The 23,890-nt window shown below is 45.9% G+C and overlaps 1 protein-coding gene across 1 annotated transcript in view; it reads left to right on the top strand.

Annotated features, from left to right (window-relative positions):
- The window catches only part of EXOC4 (exocyst complex component 4), a 413,543-nt gene extending 400,864 nt beyond the window's left edge, over positions 1-12,679 (top strand). Inside the window, exon 18 of the mRNA XM_059816543.1 lies at positions 11,310-12,679. Coding sequence (XP_059672526.1) covers positions 11,310-11,547 — 238 coding nt within the window. The 3' untranslated portion in view covers positions 11,548-12,679. The remainder of the gene's footprint in view (positions 1-11,309) is intronic.
- Positions 12,680-23,890: the final 11,211 nt, after the last annotated feature.

The following is a 23,890-nucleotide window of genomic DNA, read 5'->3' as shown; positions in this document are numbered from 1 at the left end:
GGCTGGGCTTTGCAGCCTGTACGTAAGGAGTGGTGAGCAAAAGGATGCATCTCCGAAATACTCCATCAGTAAGACAAGCAGACCTGGTTTTTTCCATGCAGTAGAGAATGGAGATAGAAACTACGTCTATGGCTGTGGGTCTTATCCTGCCCTGACGTTGCCTTGATAATGTTTTCATTTTAAATGCTAAGGGTTTGTGCTGTCTGGCAAAAAATATTGTAGTGCAGATCTATTGACTCAAAAAGTTGAGATCATGGAGCTAAAATTTCACCAAGAATGGCCAGAAGAGGCCACAGTTGTACTGCACACAGCAGTGTCAGTACTTGCTCTGGCTTAGGTGAATGGTCTTTCAGAAGCAGTTTTTTTCAAAAGGAGCAATTAAAAGTGGCCTTCTTGCTTCTTTGCTTCTACAATACCTTAGAGAGGCAATGGCTTCCTTCTGTGAATACGTCTTTTGCCCTGAGTACATTAGAGAGGGAAAAGCCATTTCAACCAAAAATATTGCTGCAAGAGCAAATGAGTAGCAGCTGGCCATAAATACCTCTAGCCTGCAAATCTGAAGGTTTCTAAGCATCAGGAGAAGTATTGAGAACTGGCGTATTAGGTGTGATGAAATGTTCATCTGGCCAGTGACCAACGCAGAATGCATGGAGAGGAGTGCTGAAGCTCCTAAGCATTAACTCCTTCATCCAGGAGACTCACAGTTCTATGTTGATGTCCCCTCCTTTCAGCCATCTAAAAATTTGGCATCGAATCCATCCTGGCTGCCTGGTTTCTTTATAATAAACAACCTCCACAGGGCACTTCAACCCAATATAACTACTTTAGTGTGGGATGAAATGGCTTCACCCCATTTCTTCTCCATTCATAGGTAGGAGATCATGGCAATCAATCCCCTTGAGGTCTTGGTGGTGGTGGTAACTGATGATGATGAGCCGGTGGGGAGGGTTTGAGGCTGCTGCACCATTTTGTTTTCCTCCTGGTTTGGCTAGATCTGTGCGCAGTGCTGAGCGAGCGGGGGTCTGTAGGTCCCCTCCCCAACCTCAGAGATTTGTAGGCTGGCACGAGGTAATGACGCTGGACAGTACTACCAGAAGAAACGATAGTGCCGTGAGGCAAGTGAACCCAGTAAAGGGCTCTTCCATGAGAAACAGCAACATGTTCGACAAAAAAAAATGATAACAAACCAAATTTGGTGTCAGCATGTCCACAAAAAATCTCGGTTCCCTCATTTCTGAAGCCACTGCAGCATTCAAACAAAATGAACAAAGGTAGCCAGAAAAAACCATAAACTGGGGTTTTCAAGAATTTTGGGCTGTTTACCTGACTCCAGCAAGTGGTTCAAACCTCCTTTGAAGCACCGAGGCCTGACCACAACCTACTACAGACAGACTCTGACTTGTCGGACCTTATAATTTCCTACCATAGTTCACGTGTTGCAGCCTGTTCTGCCCCTTAGCAAGCAGACCCCATCACATGTGTCCTTCCCCCATCGGTAGCTACCAAACATTCCTGGTTTTATTAAAAATCAGCAAACTTGCACCACTGAGCATCTCCACGATTACAGTGTCAGGTTTTTGTATCCCGTTCCAAGCCACTTGATCCTAAATAAGGCTGGGGGGTTTTGCCACAGTAATTGTTGTTCCCAAAGGGTAGCTGAAATTGTATTCTTTTTTGCTGACTGGAGCAATCTTTGCTGTACTTTCCATCGAACTGCTGACTCTCTCTCTTCTTTCGGGCTACATTCATTTCCACATTTCCTCTCATTTATGCATGAGGCAAGGGGAAAAATTGCTTAATATTCTTTATAAACTGGCATATGGTATAGATAATTTTTTCTTTTTACTATATGCAGTAAAAATGCAAATGTGTGTGGCTTATTTGCAAATGCTGGCATTAATAACTGATATTTAAACAGGCCAGATTAGCACTTTTACTGATCTATTAAAAAGATTTTTTCCAATCATTTGCACACTCAAAATCAATTTTAATACAACATGTAAATTGAATTTATTTTTTTATATAAAATTGCATTTATCTGCTTGAACCATTAAATTTACTGTTTAATATGTACTTTCCAGCTCACTTGGTTAGAATTTCATTGCTTTTTATCTGTATAAATTTAATTAGCCTTGATATCATCAGTATATTATAGAACTAATTAAAGATTTAGATAAGTGCTGAGGGTGCTTATTTAATACCCTATAAAGTTCCATTTGGAGAGTGAGAAATTCCATTCTTCGTTATATCAGCCAGTATGGAGCTACAAGGAGTGTCTCAGACATTGTTTTTGAAAAATTATTTAATGGGGTTTAATGGATTTATCCTTCCTTTGAAAAGCCGTGTAATTACTGTGTATCGCTGCAGAGTGCGAGGGTGGTTGGAGCTGTTCGGGGAATGGTTTTTAAATGCTACGTGCACGTGTTCCCTTCTGTGATGACTCCGCCTGATGCACAGAGATTCCCGTGCATCACGCGTTCCCAGCAGGGCAACATTGTCCAAGTCACGAGTGACAAACCACGGGAGGAAGGGGAGAGGAAATAAGAAGGAAATACTAGAAAGAAAGTAGTAGATAAGGCAGAGCATAGCAGGATGAAAAGGAGGAGAGAGAAAAGGAGAGATCTTTTGGAAGAGTAGTTATGTTCTGCACGTACCTTAACCTTTTCCTTTGCTAATTAGTGCCACGTTTTACAGGTGATTTATCATCTGCGTTTTACCAAAATATTTGCAGTAGAGAGAAAACCAAATGCTTCAGTGACACAGAGCTGCACGTAGCACCTCAAGGTGTTGGCTGGGGTTTTTTTTCCAAAACCAGCCATTAAAACAAAGCTGCTTAATCTGTATAAAGGCCAACGCATAGGTGAGCTGATTTGTATTTAGTGTTTCATACACTGTCTCTGGTTTAAGTTTTAAAAGGGAAAGTAGTTGGATTTTGTAATTTGGTTGTCTTCAATTAGAAGACTGTACTTATACCCTTTCGAATAAACACACCCACTTTTCTTGCCGGGCTCGGCACCCTGATCAGAGTTCTGTGAGCTGCAGTCCCAAAAGCAGGTACGGTATCGATCAAGGTGCGAGGGCTTCCCATCTCTGATACTATTTTCTACCTTGGACAAATGACTTTTAATTTTAATCTCAGTTCTTCTGGCTGTATAAAAAAGCTAATACTATTCTTACATCACAGCCCTGGTTATTTATTAAGGGCTGTGATTTGCACAGGTACCACAGGAGCGTGAAGCACCTTTATATTATAAATTCACTTTATTTCTTCCTCTCATGTTTTATTTTCTTTCACAAACCATTTCACATCTTGGGTGTTTGCACATTTTAGCTTTTTAAGTGTTTTTTACTTTCCTGATGCTCTCCTCCTGTAATATCACAACTCACAGCCATCTCTGCGTCCTGCCCCAAATTGTGCCGCATGTTGCAGCATGTGGTGATGGGGCATCTGCCTTTGGGCTTCCGAGAGGCTCTGAATGAGGTGGGCTTTGGTGCACCTAGAGAAGATGTAGATGATAGCAGCAAGCAGACATTTTTGGCTGATCTTGCCTCATTCTGGTTTCACTCTACAGTCCATGGAGACAAATAGATGCTTCTCAGCCACAGTTCATCATCTCACCCCAGGCAGACATGAGAGATGTCCGTTTCTTGGCATGGTTTGTAAGAGGAGCTGAGGTTGACTAGCACAGCAATAGCATCTCTGATGTGGACATCTAAAGCTGTGTGAATTCCCCTAAAGCACTTTGGGTTCTTCTGGAGGCAGAAAATGGACATTACTATTGTTGTCCCCACAACTGCTCCAGGTTAATTAAAAATCAAGAAAGAAATCTTGAGAAATGATGATCAGGATATACATTCCCCTGTGGAATAGTGTCCTGAGGGTAATGATATTCTATTGTATGTTTTAGGATGCAGTTTAAGAGGAGCAGGTTAGAGAGTGGGTGTATGATGTAGCAGATACCTTCCATCACTAGTTTCTATTTTGTTATCATAAGCTCCCAAGGTGGAAGAATAACCAGCATCCGTACTTGCAGACTCTTGCTTTAAAATGCTGATCACTGACGCATGTATGCAAACATCATTGCCGTCTTCATGAGGTGTAGAAATTACAGTAATTGCTGGGTTATCTGGATTTTCCTTTGCTTGGTATTTCAAGTTTTCAGAACTTGCTTTGCAAAATCCTGCATGCTCGAGCTCATCCCTCCTGCCCCATCTCCGGTGCCCTGTAACCATCAACTCCGTCCTCATCTCTTCCCTTTCCCACTTCAGATGTCTCCTGCTCCAGGGACAGAAAAGCCCCATGGGCTTTTCTTCTCGGTCAAGCCAGTCCTGAAAATCCATTTCTCCTGCATTACATGAACTGAAGTTCACAGAATCACAGAATCACTAAGGTTGGAAAAGACCTGTAAGATCATCAAGTCCAACCATCAACCAAAAAAACCCACCACCATGCCCATTAAGACATGTCCCACAATGCCACGTCCACATGTTCCTTGAATACCTCCAGAGAGGGTGACTGCAACACTTCCCTGGGCATCATTTGCCCATTTCTTGCTGTATCTTCCCTTTTTGCACTCACTCGCCTCCTCCATATATTTAAATGTCATAGTTCCACCAAGATCTGCAAAACTGAGTGACTTTATAACGGCAGCTTTGGTCTTTTTTCCTATTCGCTTGTATGTTCATTGGTCTGTCTTGTGGTTTTTGTCTAGATTTAGTCTGTAAGTGCTTCATACTTAACCTTTTTGATTTTCTTATTAGAGTACCTAAGATATTTGTGGGTGCTATAAAAGTGACTCCCTGATCCCCAAAACCGGAGGTAGGTGATAAGGTACAGAATTTTTTTGTTCCTTTTGGGTAAGTCAGCACCCAGATCTGAGTTCTTGCCTTGTGAATCTGTTTCTGTCTGCACTATAGGGTTGGCACCCAGCTGTATAATGAAGGAATAATTAAAGTAATATTCTTTATTCTGAAACATCTCACTGTTCGTCTGAAGGTCCTTCTCTTAAGAAGAGATCAAGTCATTCTCAGGGAAATCAGAATTTAATTTTGAATTCACCTGGCCATCTTTTGAAAAACTTTTTTGTGTGCAGGCCTTGGGTTATAGGTTAACATTAGCATTTAAATGGAGAACGGTATTAATAGCCCTCAGAGGAGCTTGTTTCATCCTGATTGCCTTTCCAGAGATTTTTTCCAAATGAGAAAGTGTCTTTATTTTTTTTTCTCTTTCTCCAAGAATAGAGTTCAAGAGACCATCTTTTTTGATTTATATATACTCAAAATATCTCCTTGCAAAATGGGTTCATTGTTGGCAAATTGACGTTTTGTTTTAAAACTGCTATTGTAAAAAAAACCGCAGAACTGTTTTGTGTGTTCATTGGCTTCTTCAGTTTTGATTTGCCCGTGGGATGCTTTTTCTTTCACCTGGGAACCACTTCCACCAGTGATATTTATCCTTCTCTATCTGCTCTTAGTACAAAGATGTTCTTCAGGTGATGGTAGATCTTCCTGGGCCAATTCCAGCCTGCTAAAGTGAGCAGAAAGAATACAGTTGTATTTGAGCTTTGGATTAGGCCTTATTTGCTCTAAGGTATGTGTTTGTCCTACAAAATGCCCAAAGAATTCAAGGGTTAGTTCACAAACTTTCAACCCAATAGTCCGAGGAACAAGTCACAGACATGGTTGACTTGCAGGGACGTGAGATAATCACATGAAGGAGCATTGTAAGGATGAATTTTATTTTTTAAAAAAGAACAAGTCTTTGTCATACAAGCCATCAAAACTAGTTCATCATCTCGTGTGAGGAGGATAGTAGGGACTTCGGACACCTTAGACAGTCCTTCGCTCCTCGCTCCCCCAAAATACACCCATCAACACTGAAGCAAAACATAAGTGGAGAGTTTGGCCAGGTATTTACCATCCTAAAGAGCTAAAGGCTTGGAGCCAGATTAACATTTCCTTGCCCTTGTAAAACAGCAATTGTTAGTACTTCCATAGCAAATTGGCAGAGATGCTCTGCAAGAACCTGTACCACATCTATGTGTAAAAAATCTGTCGTATCAGGTCAACTCACCAAGCCCCATCTATCCTTTTCAGCATAATACAAATAAATAAAAACTGTGCGAGTAAGCACACAAACAAAAAGATTCCCCTGATGAGGTGAATCACCCAAGTCACTTTGTTCCCATCAGCCGCATTCCTGACTTCGGGTAAGTAAAGATTTGTGAGTTCAGCCTTGATCTGTTCTCTTCTTACCCCAAAGAATCTCATCGCTGAGCACTGGAAGGATCTTTCTGCCCAGGCTGATGATCTGTGTAGGGTAAATCAGCTTCTGTGTGCTTAGCTGTGCTCACACAGAAGGCAACTGAAGGCTTGGGAAGCTAAATTTGCTTTTTGGTTAGGTATGCTAATCCACTATTATTATTTATTAACCTATTTGTCAGATGATAGAATCAGCTTTTGATAAATATTAATCCTTCTCTCTGGTTTTAAATCTCAACTTTAAAAAAAAACAAAGCAGTTTGCCAGCATTTCACTGAATAGAGATTTCCCTCACCTGTCCATTTATTTCCCCCTTACTAACTTGCTTTTCTCAACCTCCTCTTGATAATCAAAAGAGCATTTATAATGGCAGGGACAAATACACTTCTGAAAATAAAATGAAGAGCCTAAATAAAAAATCACAGAACAAGAGGCTCATCCCACTCACTCTTTCATATTTCATTATTTGATAACATCAGAAGATGAGTCCATCAGAGCTGCTTGGGCAAAGGCAAACAGGAGTGTGTCTGATCAATATTTATTAATACTTTCAAAGACACGGGAGGTAAAGTTGAGCAGACTTCGTAATGGAGTGAATAATTACTCATGCAAATAGGGTTTGGCCGAAGGCAATGCCATGCCAAAGCGGCAGTTTTTTAATTGCACCCAATTAAAAATGCATACCTTTCGCTCACTCGTACTGTCTCGCTTGCTCTCTTTTTTTATTTTGTAGGAAATTTTTAATTAAAAAATAATCTGATCCTGAAAAGAGTGACAGATGAATCCTGTGTTTATTAGGTGCAGAATTCTTCAGTAATCCAAGATTTGGGACAGGCTAAAAAGGAAGGCAGCTGTAAGGACATGGGATAAAGATGGGCTTGCATTGCTGAGCTTGTCCGGTGATCGGTCTGGGCTGCAGACAGAGCAGCTTCAGTTCTTGTTCCTTCTTCTTTTACGGGGCTCTGTCATATTGGGAAGGCCACGAGTCCTATGCTTTGGAGCAAAGACTTGCCATCTCTCAGAGAGATCGCACCATCCAAGATAGCCTCTCTATCATTTTGTTGAAAACCCAGCCAGAGCTGGCAAAGATAAAAATCTCATTCCACATCTGCTCGGCATAAATTCCCTGAAGGTGATCAATGTTTCCTAAATCTTAATGTTTACCTTGGCAACCTTACTGGTTTTTTTCCTACACATTGTGTGTATAACTGTACTTGAGATATTGCCAATACTATCAAAGCTAACCTTATATGAGATTTCTGGCTGTGTATTGAAGCATCTTGATAAATGCCCACATCTTCTAAAGTATTAAGGCTAACAGCAGCTTCTGGGCACTCAGTGAATGAGCCACACATCAAGGTGCCAGAAGGATGCTATAGAGCCGACTGGTAGGTAGCTGCCATTCAAACTTGGGATCTTAGTTTCTGCAAGGTCCCAGATACAACTATTTAATTGCGCCAAGTTCAAGCATAAAAGTTACAGGACTAATTATAGCTGAAGAAGGGAGCTGAAATTAAAGCTCAAGAGACCCATCCTTAGACCGCTGACCCACAGGGCTTTAGCAATCCCTGCCGGTAACTAGATGTCCCCTGAACTGCTTTAGCTGAAGAATGAGTTGTGTTTTTCTGGCTGAGAGAAGAGTTTAACAGTGGTGTCAGTGTTATCAAGGAGGACGAGTCTGAGCCTCTGCTGTGCCTCTGTCGCCTGCCACTGCATTGCCGCTTCTGGAACTGCATGAGATCTGCTAATTTTGAGGGGTTTATGTGTCTACCTGCAAGGGGAGCCAAGATTTAAAGAATATCCATCAGCATGGCGGGAGGTGGATTGGACACACAGGCCTTACCGTGATGTGCTCCTGAGCCAAGTCTTGTTTTTCCGTACCGAGAGGTTCTCAGGGAGTTTTCCATGTGTTTCTCAGGCGAGTGCTGGGGCTTTGTTGTTGTGCTGGGATTACAGTGTTAGCATCATTAGCAATTAAACTGCTAAATCTGTTCCCGTGATTGGAGATAAGGTTCGGTTTAGTCTCCTCCTTTCTGAATCCAGTACTGAGAAATACCCTCCCAAGGTTTTGTGGCTTCCGCTATTGATGTTTTATCAAAAGCTGAGATTCGATGCTGTGGCTCTGCAGGGGACCAGATCAGCCTTGCAAAATGCCTCCTGTCTGAGGCACATAGGTATTTTCAATCCCTGTGTCAAACACTGGAGTCGTTCAGCATCACAGTCTGAGTGAAGAAGAGATGTAAACGTTGAGGGGAGTACAGCAGTAAATCGTGTCATGTCACGTGGTGGCAAATAACTTCTGGGGGACCACAAATTGTGCCATTGGGTTCCCCGTCATAGGCACGGGAACTGAAATCAGTAGCCGAGGCAGGGTGACTCGGTGTTACCCAAACCTGATGAGTTTGTAGCTTATAGGGATTAGCCAAAAGCCTTCTGCAAATAGCAGCTGATGCAGGGATGTGCAAGGTCTCCCCCATACATACCCATCCACCTGCCTTTTGAGCTGCACAAACATCCTTTTTTATCATGTAGTAAGTCAGGGGGATTTGGAGTTCCATTACCAAGCCAGTTTTCAAGTGGCTTGCATGGTTTCTCTCTTTTCCAAGGGAAATAATAGTCTCATTTAGACAGTTCTCTGCCCCATTTACCCCCTGCTTCTGAGGGAACAATGTGTCCCTGCAGCAGAGCCCACCTCGAAGTCCCCTCGGGCAGTCTGCGATGCTGGTGAACTGCTCCTCCGTCAGCTCCAAGAGTCTTAGCCTGTATCTCAGATGTGTGCAGCCTAACAGCTTGATTGTTTTTTCAGCTTATCTTCATCCCCAGAAGCTATTTTTAATTTGTGTCTTGTGCCTTCTACGTGTATCCTCCCCAGCTCACGCACACTCCCTTCATTTGACCACACAACCCAAATCCTGTCAGTCCGTTTTTCTCTGAATTGATGATTTTGGAGTCCTCTTCCTCTCGCCGCCAGCCCTCCCTCCCGCCTGATCTCAGCTGGCCCCTGGCAGCAGTTGCGTTGACGCAGACTTTCAACCACAGGAGCAAATTCTCAGGTCACAGCAGCAGGCCATGTCTTGAAGGAGACGGAGGAGATAAAAATGCAGAGCTCTGAAGCCCGGTAGCCTGGCCGTGCTAGCAGGGGCGAGGCCTGAGACACTCCAAAAGTGTGGTTTTGCTACAGCCGGTTACAGTCGTTGCTGCAGTGATTTGCAGTCTGGCGGCATGCAGGATGCTCTGCAAAGGCACAGCTAAGCCAGACCTGAGAGCCTGCAAAGTAAAGAACAAGAGAAATCTAATATGCAGCTTTGCCATGTTTGCCCTGATTGCTATTTTAATGCATTCAAAGAGGAGAAGAAAGGGAGGGAGGTGATAACTTTTCCTGGAGCCCTTGCTCTTAGGTTTTAAATAATTTATTCCACCAAGACCTAAAGATTAGACTGCAGCCTGCCCTTGTCCTCCTGCAGAAGCATGGAGGAGTCATGCAGGGACCTCCTCTTCAGCTGCTCTGGCACATTTCTGCTTTGCTTTGCTCTTCATCAAAAGAAGTGCTGGGTATTTGACTGAATCAAGCGCTCGCTGCCATGTGATGCATGCAGACAGACAGGGATCTTTTCACTTCTCCTTCCCTGAGCTTTTGAGATCCTCGTTTCTTTACAAGGGTGTAAAACATCTGCATGAAGCTATAAAGTTAAGCAGTTCTTCTAGAAAAAGTGGTACTTCCCATCCATGCACCACTCTTTTTTTGTTTTTGATAGTGCAAACAGACCTAAACCCACAGCCAAGGTTGATTGCTTGATGGAGCTTGCTTCAGTGGAGTCATATGTGAGAACCTTCCCCTTCTGTCTGACCTGGAAGGGTCTGCCCAGGGCTGGGAACCTCTCTGCCCTAAAGAAGTTTTGTAAAGCCTTGTATTTTTACAGCTCCCTCTAGACAGGATGTTTTGTCTTGGCGATATCCAGACCACAGGCTCCTGACACCAGATCTTAGCCCTTGGTACAGATGGGGAAACTGAGGCACAGAGCGCAGCTGTGTGAACTGGAAAGGCCGTGCCAGGAATTCACAAAAGTGCTGTATAAAGGGCACCAGAGTCCTGATTCCCCTTCTGCTGCATGACCTGTAGGCAGTGCTTTCCAAGAGTCACACGCTGTTCTCCCGGTTTCAAATCTTAATCAGTTTGTGCTATAAAGGAAGGAGGGGAAGAAAAAGTCTTGAAGGATCCCAGCAGCTCTCGCTAGTTTTAACTCTTCCACCTGGGCTACAGATCAGGGCAAATACTCCAGTCGCACATCCAGTCCCAGCCCATTTTTTCTGCAGTGATTGGCAGCTGTCAGAATTGCCCCACTGCTTCCCTTGGCCCGTGACACGTTTTCTCTTCCAGTAAGTACTTGCTTAAATTCCCTTCCTTGGAAATCCATTCTTTCACTAATGCCACTTTACATTAATTTAAACCAGCCTGCACTGCAGCCTCTATATTATGCCTTCTCTTCAGATGATCTTTTACTTATTAAAAAAGGCACCTCGGCTCCTGGCTCAAATTTTATTTTGCATTATTTAATATTTTTTCTCTCAAACTGTGTGTCTCAGTAGCATTGGGGCTGTGATTCCTTCCCTTTCCAGAAGACTCCTGTTCTTGCAGGCTGAGTGACTAGATAAACATCCATACATTACCATGTATATGTATCTTTATGCATCTGTATCTATATACTGCTTTCTACATGCTGGATACCAAACAGTGACATCTCGGCTGACGGTAACTATTAGGAAAGAGGAGCCCTCAGTTCCCCATCGTTTGTGTTTTAGCTGAGTATGGAAGAGTGTGGGGAGCAGATCTGTGAGATCTGTGCATGTACGTGCCCACTTGGCATCTCCTGATGTTCAACAGGAATATGTTTGCGCTGTCTTTGTGCAGCACCTGACGCAGCCTTCTCTGCTGGTGGCGCTGCTGAATAAAAGTAACAGTTGATGGTATTCTACAGAAATAAAGGTTTGGAGCACCAAGTATCACTATTCACCAGAGTTGGGGTTTTTTTTGTTTGCTTGCTTTTCAGGCAGTATTATGAGATGCTCTACAACACAGCAGACGAGCTCTTAAACCTCGTGGTGGATCAAGGGGTGAAGTACACAGAGCTGGAATACATCTATGCCCTCAATTTACTGCACCGGAGCCAGACGGGCGTGGGAGACCAAACCACCCAGAACATGAGGTTGCAGCGGTTGAAGGAGATCATTTGTGAGCAGGCTGCGATCAAACAAGCCACCAAGGACAAGAAAATCACCACTGTGTAATCTGCTGTGTCGCTCGTATTAACTGAGCAGCAGGGGCTGTCAGGTTGCAGGTCCAAGCCTCTGCGTTTCTGTTATAATCAAAGGCAAAAGCGCGTATCTTCTGGGTGGCATTGTACTAGTGAGAAGGGAAATGCCATTTGAGATTTGGGTTTGGGGTTGTTTGGGGGGTTTTGATGTGTAATCACGTAATGCTTCCTTAACATGTTCTCCCAAGAGTGATTGCAGTGCAGGAACAAGCATCCTGGCGGAGATTTGGGTGGGATATTTGGCTTTGCTCTATTGCTGCTGCTTTGCCTGGAGAGGTAAGGCAAGCTGCTGTCTGGCAGGGTGGGAAAACAGAAGATTTCACACGGGGTTAAGTCAGAGTCTTCAGTGAAAGTTCAGACCACACTACAGTAAACAGCATGACAACAGTCCAGCACAGACCTGTTGGTCACATGTGAGATCTTGATGGCTTTGAAGCCGTTCCAACAGCGTTGCTGCATGGGAAGCCTATTTCAGCTCCGTCAGTACTATTCTCGATGACAGTTGTACATGCATTAAGTTTTCTGCTGTTTCCACTGCAAAGAGATCTAGTTGCTTATTCCTTCGGGTAGTGATAAGCCAATTCTCTTAGTGGGAGGTAACAGGGGACCATTTGTTTCCACTTCTACTTTTTCATTATCACAGAGCCATATGGCATCGTTTTCTACAGCGCATACTGCACTGGATGATGCTAGATGTAGGAGAAAATTGCCAATATAAGGTAACAGCAAAGCTTAATTCTCTTTTTCTGAATATATCTTTTGAGTCTCCCCAGCTCAAAAGATTTTTGTCATCGTCGTTTGATGTACTGGAAGGACCCGCAGGCTTATGTAGCTCAGCACTAATGATCAGCAAGGGCAGGAGGAGGGCAGATCCCAGCTCGGCAGTCTGAGGCACACTCAGGTTACCATTTCTGCCCTGCCTTGACCATATAAAGCCACTGGTAAAAGGTTCCGTATTCACTGAGGCTGAGGAGTTTATACTATCCCTCCAAAGCGAGAATACACTGCACTTGTATTTGTCAAGTAACTTGTCAGCCGGATGGGTTTCACGTCCTGAGATAGGTTCTTTCTGAGCTCTGTAACTGCTTGTGTGTCAGTCTTGAAACTGCAAAATTAAAGGATGGTTAAAGACTCCTCAAAGGCTCTGGTGCTTTGTCTGTTTGTTTTTTTAAGAGCTGTTATTTTTGTGGTATTTAAAAGATTCCCTTCCAGGTCCGAATTCATATGGTGTCCTCCAAGGTTATGTCAGTGTGGAAGTGATCTACTGAATCATTCAGTCTAATCCCCAGCTACCACGGGCCAACTGGACAAGCAGCTTCTCAGCCTCCATGTTAAAAGCAGAACCCAGTAGTTCTGGTTGTTAGGAATCTTCTCTGGTTTCTATTCTCATTTTATTCAGGAACCCAGTTTTTCTTACGCCGATATTGGCCATTAACTACAAGAGTTCCTTCCTTCCCTTGATGAATTGGCATGAGTGAGGGTGGAGAACACCATCATGGTAACACGTATGAGGATGTGGGGGTCTTTCTGGGGTGACACAAGAGATCTATATTCATCTGCTCAAACATCGAGATGTGCTGCAGTGTAGATGCAGGCAAGCAGGCTATTCTGTGTCCAGACATGGGAGGATGGAAAAGAAGATGCTTGGTACACATGAGACAGATTTCAGACCCTTTGAGGTACACAAGTGATGTGTGAGGAGCTCTAAATTCAGACTGGGCTGCTGTGGCCTAATGTTAGACTATTTTTTATTCTTCCATCTTTAGTTGCTTAATAATCTGAGGCTCAGCCTCATCTTCACATGGCTGATCTCGAGCTTTGCGGTCCACATTTTCCGCCCACCAAGCAGCTGTGCTGGCGGGTGCCATGACAGATTGCATGAAATCAAGAAAATTTCAAACTTGGAAGTATGTTTCCTTCCAAAGCAAATTATTTAAAAGACGACTCTTTGAACCGCGCCTCACATTGTCCATCACACCACCACAAGACGTAAATGCAAAGCCCTAGTTCATGTCTGTGCACTGGCCTGAGGTGTGAGAAGGCACTTGCTGGACTGCGTGGCAGAAGAACACCATGGCATGACCGTGGAGAGAAGAGAGTCGGTGACATACAGGGACTTGCCTAGAGCCTGCTGAAGAGGAAAGAAAAGGTTTTGCAGTTGAGGTAATTACAGTCCATAATTAGCTTGCGTCTGTCTCCTCAAGTGTTCAGACTCTTGAGTTCTCTCCAAACCTTCACAAGGGAAGTTAATATTCTCTCCGTGTATTGGAGTGGTCACACCGAGGGCACAAAGGGAGTGAGGGATGCCAGAGGAGCCGGAGAAAGGCATGAGCAGCCTGTGGCATGTAGGAATCCAGACCTTGAGCGACTTATTTCAGCCACCCATTGACATATGCTGCAGATGTTTTCCTGCTGCATCACAAGAAGATGCTGCCAGAAAGAATCCTCGTCAGCCTTAACGAATCCTTACTGAATATTTTTTTCCGGAAAGGTAGCTTTTGAATGAACTGTGTTTTCTTGCCAACAGGTGTTTCAGAAGTATAACATACACAATGAAGACTATAATTTTGAAGCATAGAGGTCTCCAGATAGCTCATGTTTAGGCAATGCACCTAGTTTTGTGTGTGCATGTGTCAGTTTTGGATCACCCACTCTCCCTGCTGCTTTCCGAGAGAGCGCTAAATAATCAGTAGGCCCATCCTCTGCACAGTGCAGTTACGCTTTGCTAAACCATCTCCCAGTAAGTTTCCCGCGGCACGTGTGTTTCCAGATCGCGCTAATGGCATGGCAGCAGCCCACTTGCTACAAAGCACCTGGAGAATATGAGAAATGAGGGGGCTATTGTGGCACCAAGCCTGCCTGGAAAAAGAGAGTCCCCTTGCAAGGGTGTTTGTTGCAAATCCTCTCTCGCTAATAGGGGATTGAGTGGGTGGGGGAGAGATCTTTTGGGAACATTTTTTGTTCATGAAGCTGTTATTGCGAGTAGAGTCAAGCTGTTGTGTTTAATAGTAAATAACTATTCAGACAACAGGCTGGCTTATCCACTCAAAATGTCCACACACACACTCATAAGCACCCATCTGGAGCCACAGTTGGGAGGCCAGCCCTGAAGGTGGTTGGAAGAAGAGGGTGGTACTGACGCACCAGTGGCTTCTAAGTAGGTGTTTGGAAAGTCCCTTGAGAGCACCCTGTCTCACCCAGGCGTCTGTAGTCCTGTATTCTTCATCTCCATATATCAGACAACACCCTCCTGGGTATGGTCCGAGTCACACAGCCCCTTACTGATGTTGGAATGTGCTCGTGGTCTTGTGCAGCTTTGGCAGACTCTGGCTGTCCTGAGTTTATCTGTTCTTACAGATTCAACAGAAGCACAAGCCTCCTCAGAGTACCAGCCCTCGGGAAACTTTCTGACACTACCTTGCCAGCGTTTACTTTTCCTTTCTTCAGCGTGCTGTTGTCTGGTAACAAGTTCTCCATCCCAACTTGTGGAACCTGGTCACACAGACGGGGCATTTATAGCACATTCACAATGGAAGATGGTTTCCCAAAGGGAACAAACACATGAGGGCATTGCAAACTGTGCAAAGACCCAGGAACCCCCTTTATCTTAGATCTGAGCTACGCACAGCAGGAATTACCCCACTTCTGTCCTGAAGTAGGGACCCAATCCTCAATCTGGTACGTTCTTACAAGACCGCAGATGTTCTCTGCACCAGTTCTTGCCTACAAGTGGTTTTGCAGTCCTGACATGACCCTGCAGGACACAATGGTTTATGGACAAGGCCTAGAGGTTTGGTTTTGTAATGCAACATGAAATGCTGTCAGCTCCGCCAGCGCTTAGAGAGTAATCGTTGTATGGATGTGGCCCTTTGGTGCTTAAAGAGACAAGGAAATACTTCTCCAGACCGCAAAGCGAAATATTTTCATGGGGGCTGTAAAAGTTCATGAGGGTTTCACAATTTCCTCTTTACAGCCTCATAATCTTTACTGGGTTTTAATTATCACACTATTTTGAAGCCTGTGCCAGACACAACAGCAGAAGTGGAAGGTAAAGCAGATTGCTCTGGTTCCTTTCACAGTTGCTTATCAGTCACCAGCTCGTCCTCTCCCAAGTGCCTCCTCCCTCTTGACACCCTCTTGATTAAGGATGATATAAGCTTGTCTGTCTGACAGATATACATACAAATATATGTATGTACACACATGTGCATAGATAGATAGATAGATACATAGATAGATAGATAGATAGATACATAGATAGATAGATAGATAAGCCCCACAGGAATATCATGGTGTGGGTGCCCCCAACCTCATAATCTGCCATACATGTGATGAGCGCAGCCATTCAGAGACAGCGCCGGCTGGAAAGGTTTGCTGAGGAATCGTTCCACTGAGACTCTCTTTTTGCCTTTTATTGGCTGCATTTTTATTTTATTAGCATGAGTCATAATTGCAAATTTCTTTTTGAACGTGGTAGATAGCAATAAAGGGGAGGGCACTCAGACAGGGAGCGGGGCAGAGCTGCCAAGAGGAAATTAGCATTGCAGTAATGTTGATTCTATTGCTCTTAGACAAGTAGGGAGCTTTTTTTGGGGGGGAAAGAGAGTCATTTTACTGAGCTGAGACATGGAGAAGTCACACAGATGGCCACTTGCACACTGATCCTTAGTCCTGGGGATTAATTCCCATAGTGGAAACATACTGCAATACACAAGTCCCATCCATCACTGCAGGCCTTGGCCACAAATCTGACTGTGCTCTAATTTCAGGGATTTATTACCCAAGGATTCATCCTACCGCACTTTAAATACCCAGTGACCCACATCAATTATATCAACAGTAGCAACTTGAGCCTCGGGCAAGGCTGGATGTCCACCGCTGTGTATGTGCATAGCAGGGGATGTTCTGCCCTGAAGAGTTTGCACTCCAAACAGGCGTGACGGATGATAAACTCAAAAGGAAACTGAGATGCAGGGAAGTCAAATGTTGCTCTCCAGGCCATGGTCCCTGGTGTACTAGCCCTGCTCTCTCATTACCGGGCAAAGCTGTCTTGTCAATCCGAGCTGGAGCTGCCTGTGCCCTGCAGTTCGTTGTGGCTTTTTGCATCGAATAGGGAGCGTGCTCAGAAATAAGGCATTTTATTTTATTTTATTTTATGTTCCTTCCTTTGCTGATTGGATCTAACAACTGAGCCAGGAAAAAAAATTAGGTAGCTGCGGCCAGCATATAATCATTAAATTTGCTTTTGGATGACCTGTGTGAAATTCATCAGGAGCGATTTATTGGGAAGTTCATTGCATTGGTGTTCATTATTTACTCTGTTAGGCTTAGGCACAGTGGCAATCAGTGGAGAAAATTGGACCGTTAGGGCCTTGGACTTCAGTGTTTGTAATTTCCTCTACCAAGTTGCAGCATGAAATACATTTGGCACAGACAAATCACTCCCTCCGCTGCTACAGCTCAGTGTGCTCATCCGGTGGCGTCCAGCCATCATTGTGGCTCTGACAACCGGAGAGGTGAAAGCAGGTCTGGGGAAAAGGAAAGAGAAATAGAAAGCAGCCTGAATCCCCACCCTGGTGCTGAGCACTTCCAAAGGCCTGCGGTGACTTAAACGAATATCACAGTTATTTTTCATGCCTCTGCCACTCAGGTGAGGCAACGCTACTGCTGTCGCTCCTGGCAAAGTCCCCCCTCCATCGCTGGACTCTGGCAAGCACAGGCAGGCCAGGCCTGAGCTGAGGGTTACAGGGACTAAAATCCAGAGGGTCCACAAGAGACTGATGGAGAACTGGTGATATTTGTATTATACAGATTGCATTTTCCTGGTCGTCAAGGGGAAGATGCAAGAGGAATGGGCCTGGAGGTGAAATACCTCTCCACAGGTCTCTCCCTCCCTCAGTAGCTGTACTCTTTGCTGGCCCCCTGCCCTATTAAAGACACCTTGCAATGACAAGCAGCAACACATGACATTGCAGTGGCTTCACGACTCTGAACATAGCCAGCTCCATCAGCTCTGTGATAACCAGACATCAGCTCTCTCGTGGTACCTACAGTGCTTCTCCAGCAGGATTGTCTGTCACAGTCTCTGTCCTAAGGCAAAGGGAGAGCCTTCAAGGCATCTCTGATCCCCCACCGTGCCTTGTTTGTCCCCTGGCTGGTGACGCATCCCACCACCACCAGCAAGGGACCAGAGAGGAGCAGAGTTTCTGGGATGTGAGGGATTGGGTGCAGACAGGGTGTTGGACTGAAGTAAGGGGGATCCCATCTCCGGGGTGGGACAGACATTAGGAGGGAAGAAGTCCACTGCCACCTTGCCTTCATGGGCAAAGTCCCCAGTGGGGTCAGACTGTCAGAAAGACAGGGAGCTGATGAGAGAGAGAAGAGAGTCCTGGGCTCCTTCCCCAAGCCCCTCTGACCCCTCATCCAAGAATTTTAAGACTATTGCTTTGTTCGTGCAGAGTGCTGGCAGCTGTCCCTTCTCCAAATTCAAGGCAGCCAGCTCAGATGTGACACACACACCCCCCATGAGACTCCCCAGTGGAAAAGCTCAGGGAGGTGCAGCAAGAAGCACAAGACGATCAAGGGGAAATGAGTAAACCCAAGCCACTGGCTGCAGGGAACTGATTTAGGGATGTTGGCCATGTTCCCAGCAGGCTGACTAGCAATAACACAGCCATAGGAATAAGCTGAAGGGAAGGTGTCAAATAGACTGACACCTCTGCCCCATCACCATGAAAACTAGGACCTGCAAAGCTGGATTAAGCATGAGTTGAGCGGCATGCAAGCTGCCTGTTTTACACCTGGCTTCTCTTCCTGCCCAGGAGCACGAAGGCAGCATTTCAGATTTCCCTTTCCTCCCTACGTCCTTTTATTGCTTGGTGAATCACCGAGTGAATTTGCATGGGGCTTTTGCAAGTGCAAAGAACTATGAGAGTGCTAGGGCTGCCTATAAATCTGCTTTGCATGTGGCATGTGTTTGGGAGCTGATTGTTTTTATAATTGAATAGTAAATCAATGTATTTAAGGCCAGCGTTTGCCGTTAACACTCCTGAGTATGAAATGCTCCCTCTGTCAATAGTGGGAAGGTTTTATTAGGATAATAACTGCTGATTTAGAGCTTCAGTTCTGGTTTGGTTTTTTTTTTTTTTTAATCCTTAGTTCAGTGTTTGTTGTTCCAGAGCCAGGAGAATTTGAGGAACGTTTCACACCACAGCCAAGCACCATTCGAAATACGACATGAGATTGAATGTCTGGGGGAACATCTCTCACCCTCTGTACCACATCAGGCCCTTTGGCAATGAGGGAACAGCAGATTAACGAGTTTTCCTTCATTAGCACAGCTGGAGTCACTTCTCACCTGCCTGAACTACTCCATCCCCTTTGAGCTTTCACCTTGAGAAGCAGAGTGCAGTGAGGGCTCTTTGAGACACATTTTGGGGGGCTGAATCTACTTCAAACCACTGATCTTCACTGGGCCACGCTGGCTGTGATGTCGGTTGCCCTTTCTCTTACCCTCTTGGCTACCTGTGATGGGTTGGCCCTGGCTGGACATCAGGTGCCCGCCAAAGCCGCTCTATCACTCTCCTCCTCAGCTGGACAGGGGAGAGAAAATATATCGAAAGGCTCATGGGCCGAGATGAGGACAGGGAGATCACTCAGCCATTATCGTCACGGGGGAAAACAGACTCAACTTGGGGAAAATTAATTTAATGTATTACCAATCAAATCAGAGTAGAATAATGAGAAATAAAACCAAACCTTAAAAACACCTTCCCCCCACCCCTCCCTTCTTCCCAGGCTTAACTTCACTCCTGAATTCTCCGTCTCCTTCCCCCCAGCCGCGCAGGGGGACAAGGAATGGGGGTTGCGGTCAGTTCATCACACATTGTTTCTGTTGCTCCTTCCTTCTCAGGGGAGGACTCCTCACACTCTTCCCCCGTTCCAGTGTGGTGTCCCTCCCATGGGAGACAGTCCTTCAGCAACAGACTGCTCCAGTGTGGGTCCCTTCCACGGGGTGCAGTCCTTCAGGAACAGACTGCTCCATCCAGCGTGGGTCCCATCACAAGTCTTGCCAGCAAACCTGTCCAGCGTGGGCTCCTTTCTCCGCAGGTTCTGCCAGGAGCCTGCTCCAGTGTGGGCTTCCACGGGGTCACAGCCTTCTTCGGGCATCCACCTGCTTCGGCGTGGGGTCCTCCATGGACTGCAGGTGGATATCTGCTCCACCATGGACCTCCATGGGCTGCAGGGCGACAGCCTGCCTCACCATGGTCTTCACCATGGGCTGCAGGGGAACCTCTGCTCCGGCGCCTGGAGCACCTCCTCCCCTCCTTCTTCCCTGACCTTGGGGTCTGCAGAGCTCTTTCTCTCACATGTTCTCACTCCTCTCTTCTCCGGCTGCTGTTGCACCGTTGTTTTTCAGCCTTCTTAACTATGTTATCCCAAAGGCACTGCCACCGTTGCTGGTGGGCTCGGCCTTGGTGGGTCCGTCTTGGAGCCGGTGGCATTGGCTCTGTCGGACATAGGTGAAGCTTCTAGCAGCTTCTCACAGAAGCCCCTGCTGTAGCCCCCCCCTACTAAAACCTCGCCACGCAGACCCAATACACTACTGGACAGCCATTCTCCTTCCCCTGATCGAACATTGGCCTAGAAGATTTATCTCTCCTTGGTGCATCCAGAAATCTCCCTTCTCACATGGGAACGTGTCAGATAAGGCTGTGAATAACTGAGCCTGCATACTGAGCTGTTGCTCATTAATCACTCAGAAGAGCAGCCCAGGCGTTTAGGGGAACTGTAAAAGTCCCTCATCTGCATGATTAGCTCTTTCCCAGCTGATTAGAGAAGAAGGACACTCTTTGAACAGCTCCTGTGTTTTTAATGATTCCTTAAACGTGAGTAGATTACCCCAAAAGCTCTGGGCAACCAGAGACAACCTCTTGTGCCATCCTCCCCCCTCCCTTTAGTGGATCAAGAGAGTCCGCATTACCAAATGCAGAGACGTTGGATGGGAGGACACCAAGATATCGATGGGCACACAGCCACCGACTCCCACAGAGGGGTCACCCCTGCCATGTGGAGGACATGGAGGAGGGAAAGGCTGAGTAAGAGTGGTCTGGGCACAGAGATGACAACATGGGACTGGAGGGGACACCTTACAGATGGTTGGTCAAATATGGAGACAGATGATGAGATGGGACCTGACAGATCTCTGCAGCAATATGGGCAGATGCTCCCTCCCCTCCATAGATCCAGTGGTCACAACGAGGCAGTCAGTACAATGTCACATTGTGGCCAGAGTGGCTACTCAGGTGAGTAAGGGCTCCTGCTGCTAGGACAAAAGTTGCCATGTTATGATGTGAAGCCCCACATCCTGCAGACCTGCATGTTCGGAGGTGGCCATGGGAGTCCATGAAATCATGGCACTCGGCCTTTTCTGTCACATTCCTCACCCAAACCATCCATGGCTGTTCATCCCAACAGAACAGTTCCTTGTGCAGCTGTGCTGCAAATTTGCCTCCCCAAATTTTGACTGAAAGTGATACAGTGGGCCGGGAGAGCTGGTTGCAAACAGATGCCAAGGAACAAGGCAGGCTGGTACAAAAATCTCCAAACAGGACGGGCACCAAAGGAAACAGACAGCTTGTAGATGAGCTGCATGAAGATGCAAGCACAGCCCTTTCCCTGGAGGCTGAGACCACCACCTGCTCCAGCACCCACCACCACCCCCTCAATGCCACATGCGTGATGAGATGAAGAGCACGGTCTGGCACGTGCTTGCCCTGCGGTGGCAAAGGCTGCCTGCACGGCACACAGGCTCAAGTTGGATCTAACGCCTGCTGAAGTGTTAATAAAGAGCAGCTCGTGGGTGGTGTTTGAAGGTTATTTACATGTACATAATTACTGCTAAAACCCCCACCCCGCTTGCCTGACAACTTCAAAGGCACCAGCACAAAACCAAACCCCACAACTTTGTGCAGCGCCCCTCAGATTTGACCCTTCTCCGTGGAGGTGTTGGGCAGCTGCCAGTGAACGGCTTCTCCAACGTTCCTGGCCACCCTTTCTTTCCAGGATCGGCCAGATGAGCACAATAATGAAGCAAACCAGGGGGGCAGGGTAACATTTTGGGGGTGGGAACACCAAACCCTGCCAGGAAATAGTACTCACCCAGGACCATGGAAAAGCTGGAGCTAAAATGTGATGGCAGCTGCCAGGGACACAGAGGGATGACGTGGAGGCAGCTGGAAGTGCACAAATGCTTGGCAAGGCATAAAAATGGATGTGGCTCTGGGAGGAAGATGGACCGACAGTGTTCAGCCCTTTGGGATGGCCACGCTTAGCTTTCAGCGTGCAATTTGCACTGTGTGATTTTTGGAGGAAAAAGCTCAGTTTTTCATCCTTTCTTTTAAGGACAGAGACCACGTCCTGGGTAAGCCCTTTGTTACTGAAAATTGTAACGAAGAAAACTCTCCAAACCAAATGATAGTTTAGAAAGCCGACATTGGTTTATTGCAGCACCGGATGCATGGGGGATTTCTCCTACTAACATGCACACCGGGTTAAAATCATGACAGGTATTTAAAACAGTTAACAAAGTTAGTTACGCCTACTGATCCTACCCCTAAATTAACTATTGGTTAATACTTTTCTTACTTCGTCTTAAAGATACAGTTCTCTTTTAATTCACTATGGATGCTCAGAAAGTAGGGGGCTTATTTGGGTTGGGGGTGTTTTCCAGCTAGGAGGTGTGGTTTTCACATTATAATGAGATTATAATGAGGCAAGTTAACTTTAGGGCACTATTTTGGCACTCTATTCTATTTTTCTAAAAGTCATCCTTGCGTTAATCATTATTGCTAGTTAGTGGAGAGTTACTGGAGACAGTTTTCATCTTTAATATGTCTAAATACCAGGTGCATTTGTTGTGAAGTATCTTCTTTACATTCTTTCCATTCTTTTTCACTTGTTTCTGACCTTGTCTTTCGAGATATTCTGTAACACCCTGGCTGGATGTGCTGTGCTGGACCAGGGGTGTGGCACTGGAAGGACGAGGTCTGGGGTGACTTTTCCCACCATCCCAACTATTTTCCGCATCCACCAAAATTACCATTACCACCTAGGCATTTTGTTTTCCCAAGTCTGCTTCTTTTTTTAATGGCCCCATTCAGGAACAATCTGTCTCCAGCCCAAAATACATAAGGCTAATTTCACTCCAGTTGCCATCTCCCACGGAGAGGGGTCTTAAAGGAGCCATTTTATCTAGGAACGCATGAGCAGGCAGCCGGTCCCTGCACTGCCAAGCCAAACAGATGGGGTGGGGGGAGACAGGGAGGGAGGACAAGTGTGTTTCTGAGCTTTTAATAATCCCTTCTCCTGTCTGAATCATCACAAATCCCAGTGGAAGGGCAGGCATTTTCCAGATGGTAGGAAATAAACTCTGGGACACTTCGATGCTGAGAACTCATTAGCCCTGCTGGCTCTGCTCCAAGCTCGATGGCAGTCCATGTAAACTGTATTTGGACCTGCCCTTTTTCTATCATCTGTTCCCATGAAATCTCCAGCCCCATCTTACACGGACAAGCTGCCCAGCTAGCTATTAATTTGATTACGTGTGGCCTTTGCCTCTTGGAGAGCTTAGAGCTCGGGCAAGTATCTTCCCGTAAACCTACTGCACGCTAATCCGAGCATCTCAGCTGCCTTCATGCCACCCATCTGCTCACCACTCAGTCGAAGCTACCCTGCCTGCACAGAGTCTGGGGAATAGTGAGGCATTTGGCTGGCTTCCAGGTTGCAAAGGCAGAGCACTGGACAAAAAGACACAAAAAAAAGGCATATATGTACATGCATGCAAAGGGATTTAAGCCCAGACACAGCCAAATGTTACTACTGTGCTTTGCACAGGCTGCAGTGGTGTTCTCTGTCCTATCACACACCCTGTGCGCCCCACAAACTGGGGGGGCGAGGCATTCTGCCAGGCACAGTCTGCACTTGGTGGCTGTCACTGCCACCCACCACAGATGACGGAGCCTCCAGAGCAATTGCGAGGCTCCAAGTCATCTCCTTCTGCCCTGAGTCTCCAACAGCCGTAAGCTAAGTGACAGGAAAGCCACAGGAGCAGTACCAGGTCCTGGTAGGGCTCTGCTGCTGTAGGTGTTTCCGGCTGCAGTAGCAACCTGGCTCTGTAGGCAGGGTGCTGCTCCTTGTGTGGTCGCAGGATGTCAGGCTCAGCCAAAGTTGTGATCTAGAATAAAAGGTTCTCTGCACTTTTTTTTCTCTCTAAAACTTCATAGCTTTTCCATAGCACAAAGCTTTCCCAGACTGCA

The sequence above is a fragment of the Gavia stellata genome, chromosome 4, assembly GCF_030936135.1.
Source record: "Gavia stellata isolate bGavSte3 chromosome 4, bGavSte3.hap2, whole genome shotgun sequence".
Taxonomy (NCBI): domain Eukaryota; kingdom Metazoa; phylum Chordata; class Aves; order Gaviiformes; family Gaviidae; genus Gavia; species Gavia stellata.
This window is presented reverse-complemented; position numbering and strand designations above follow the sequence as displayed.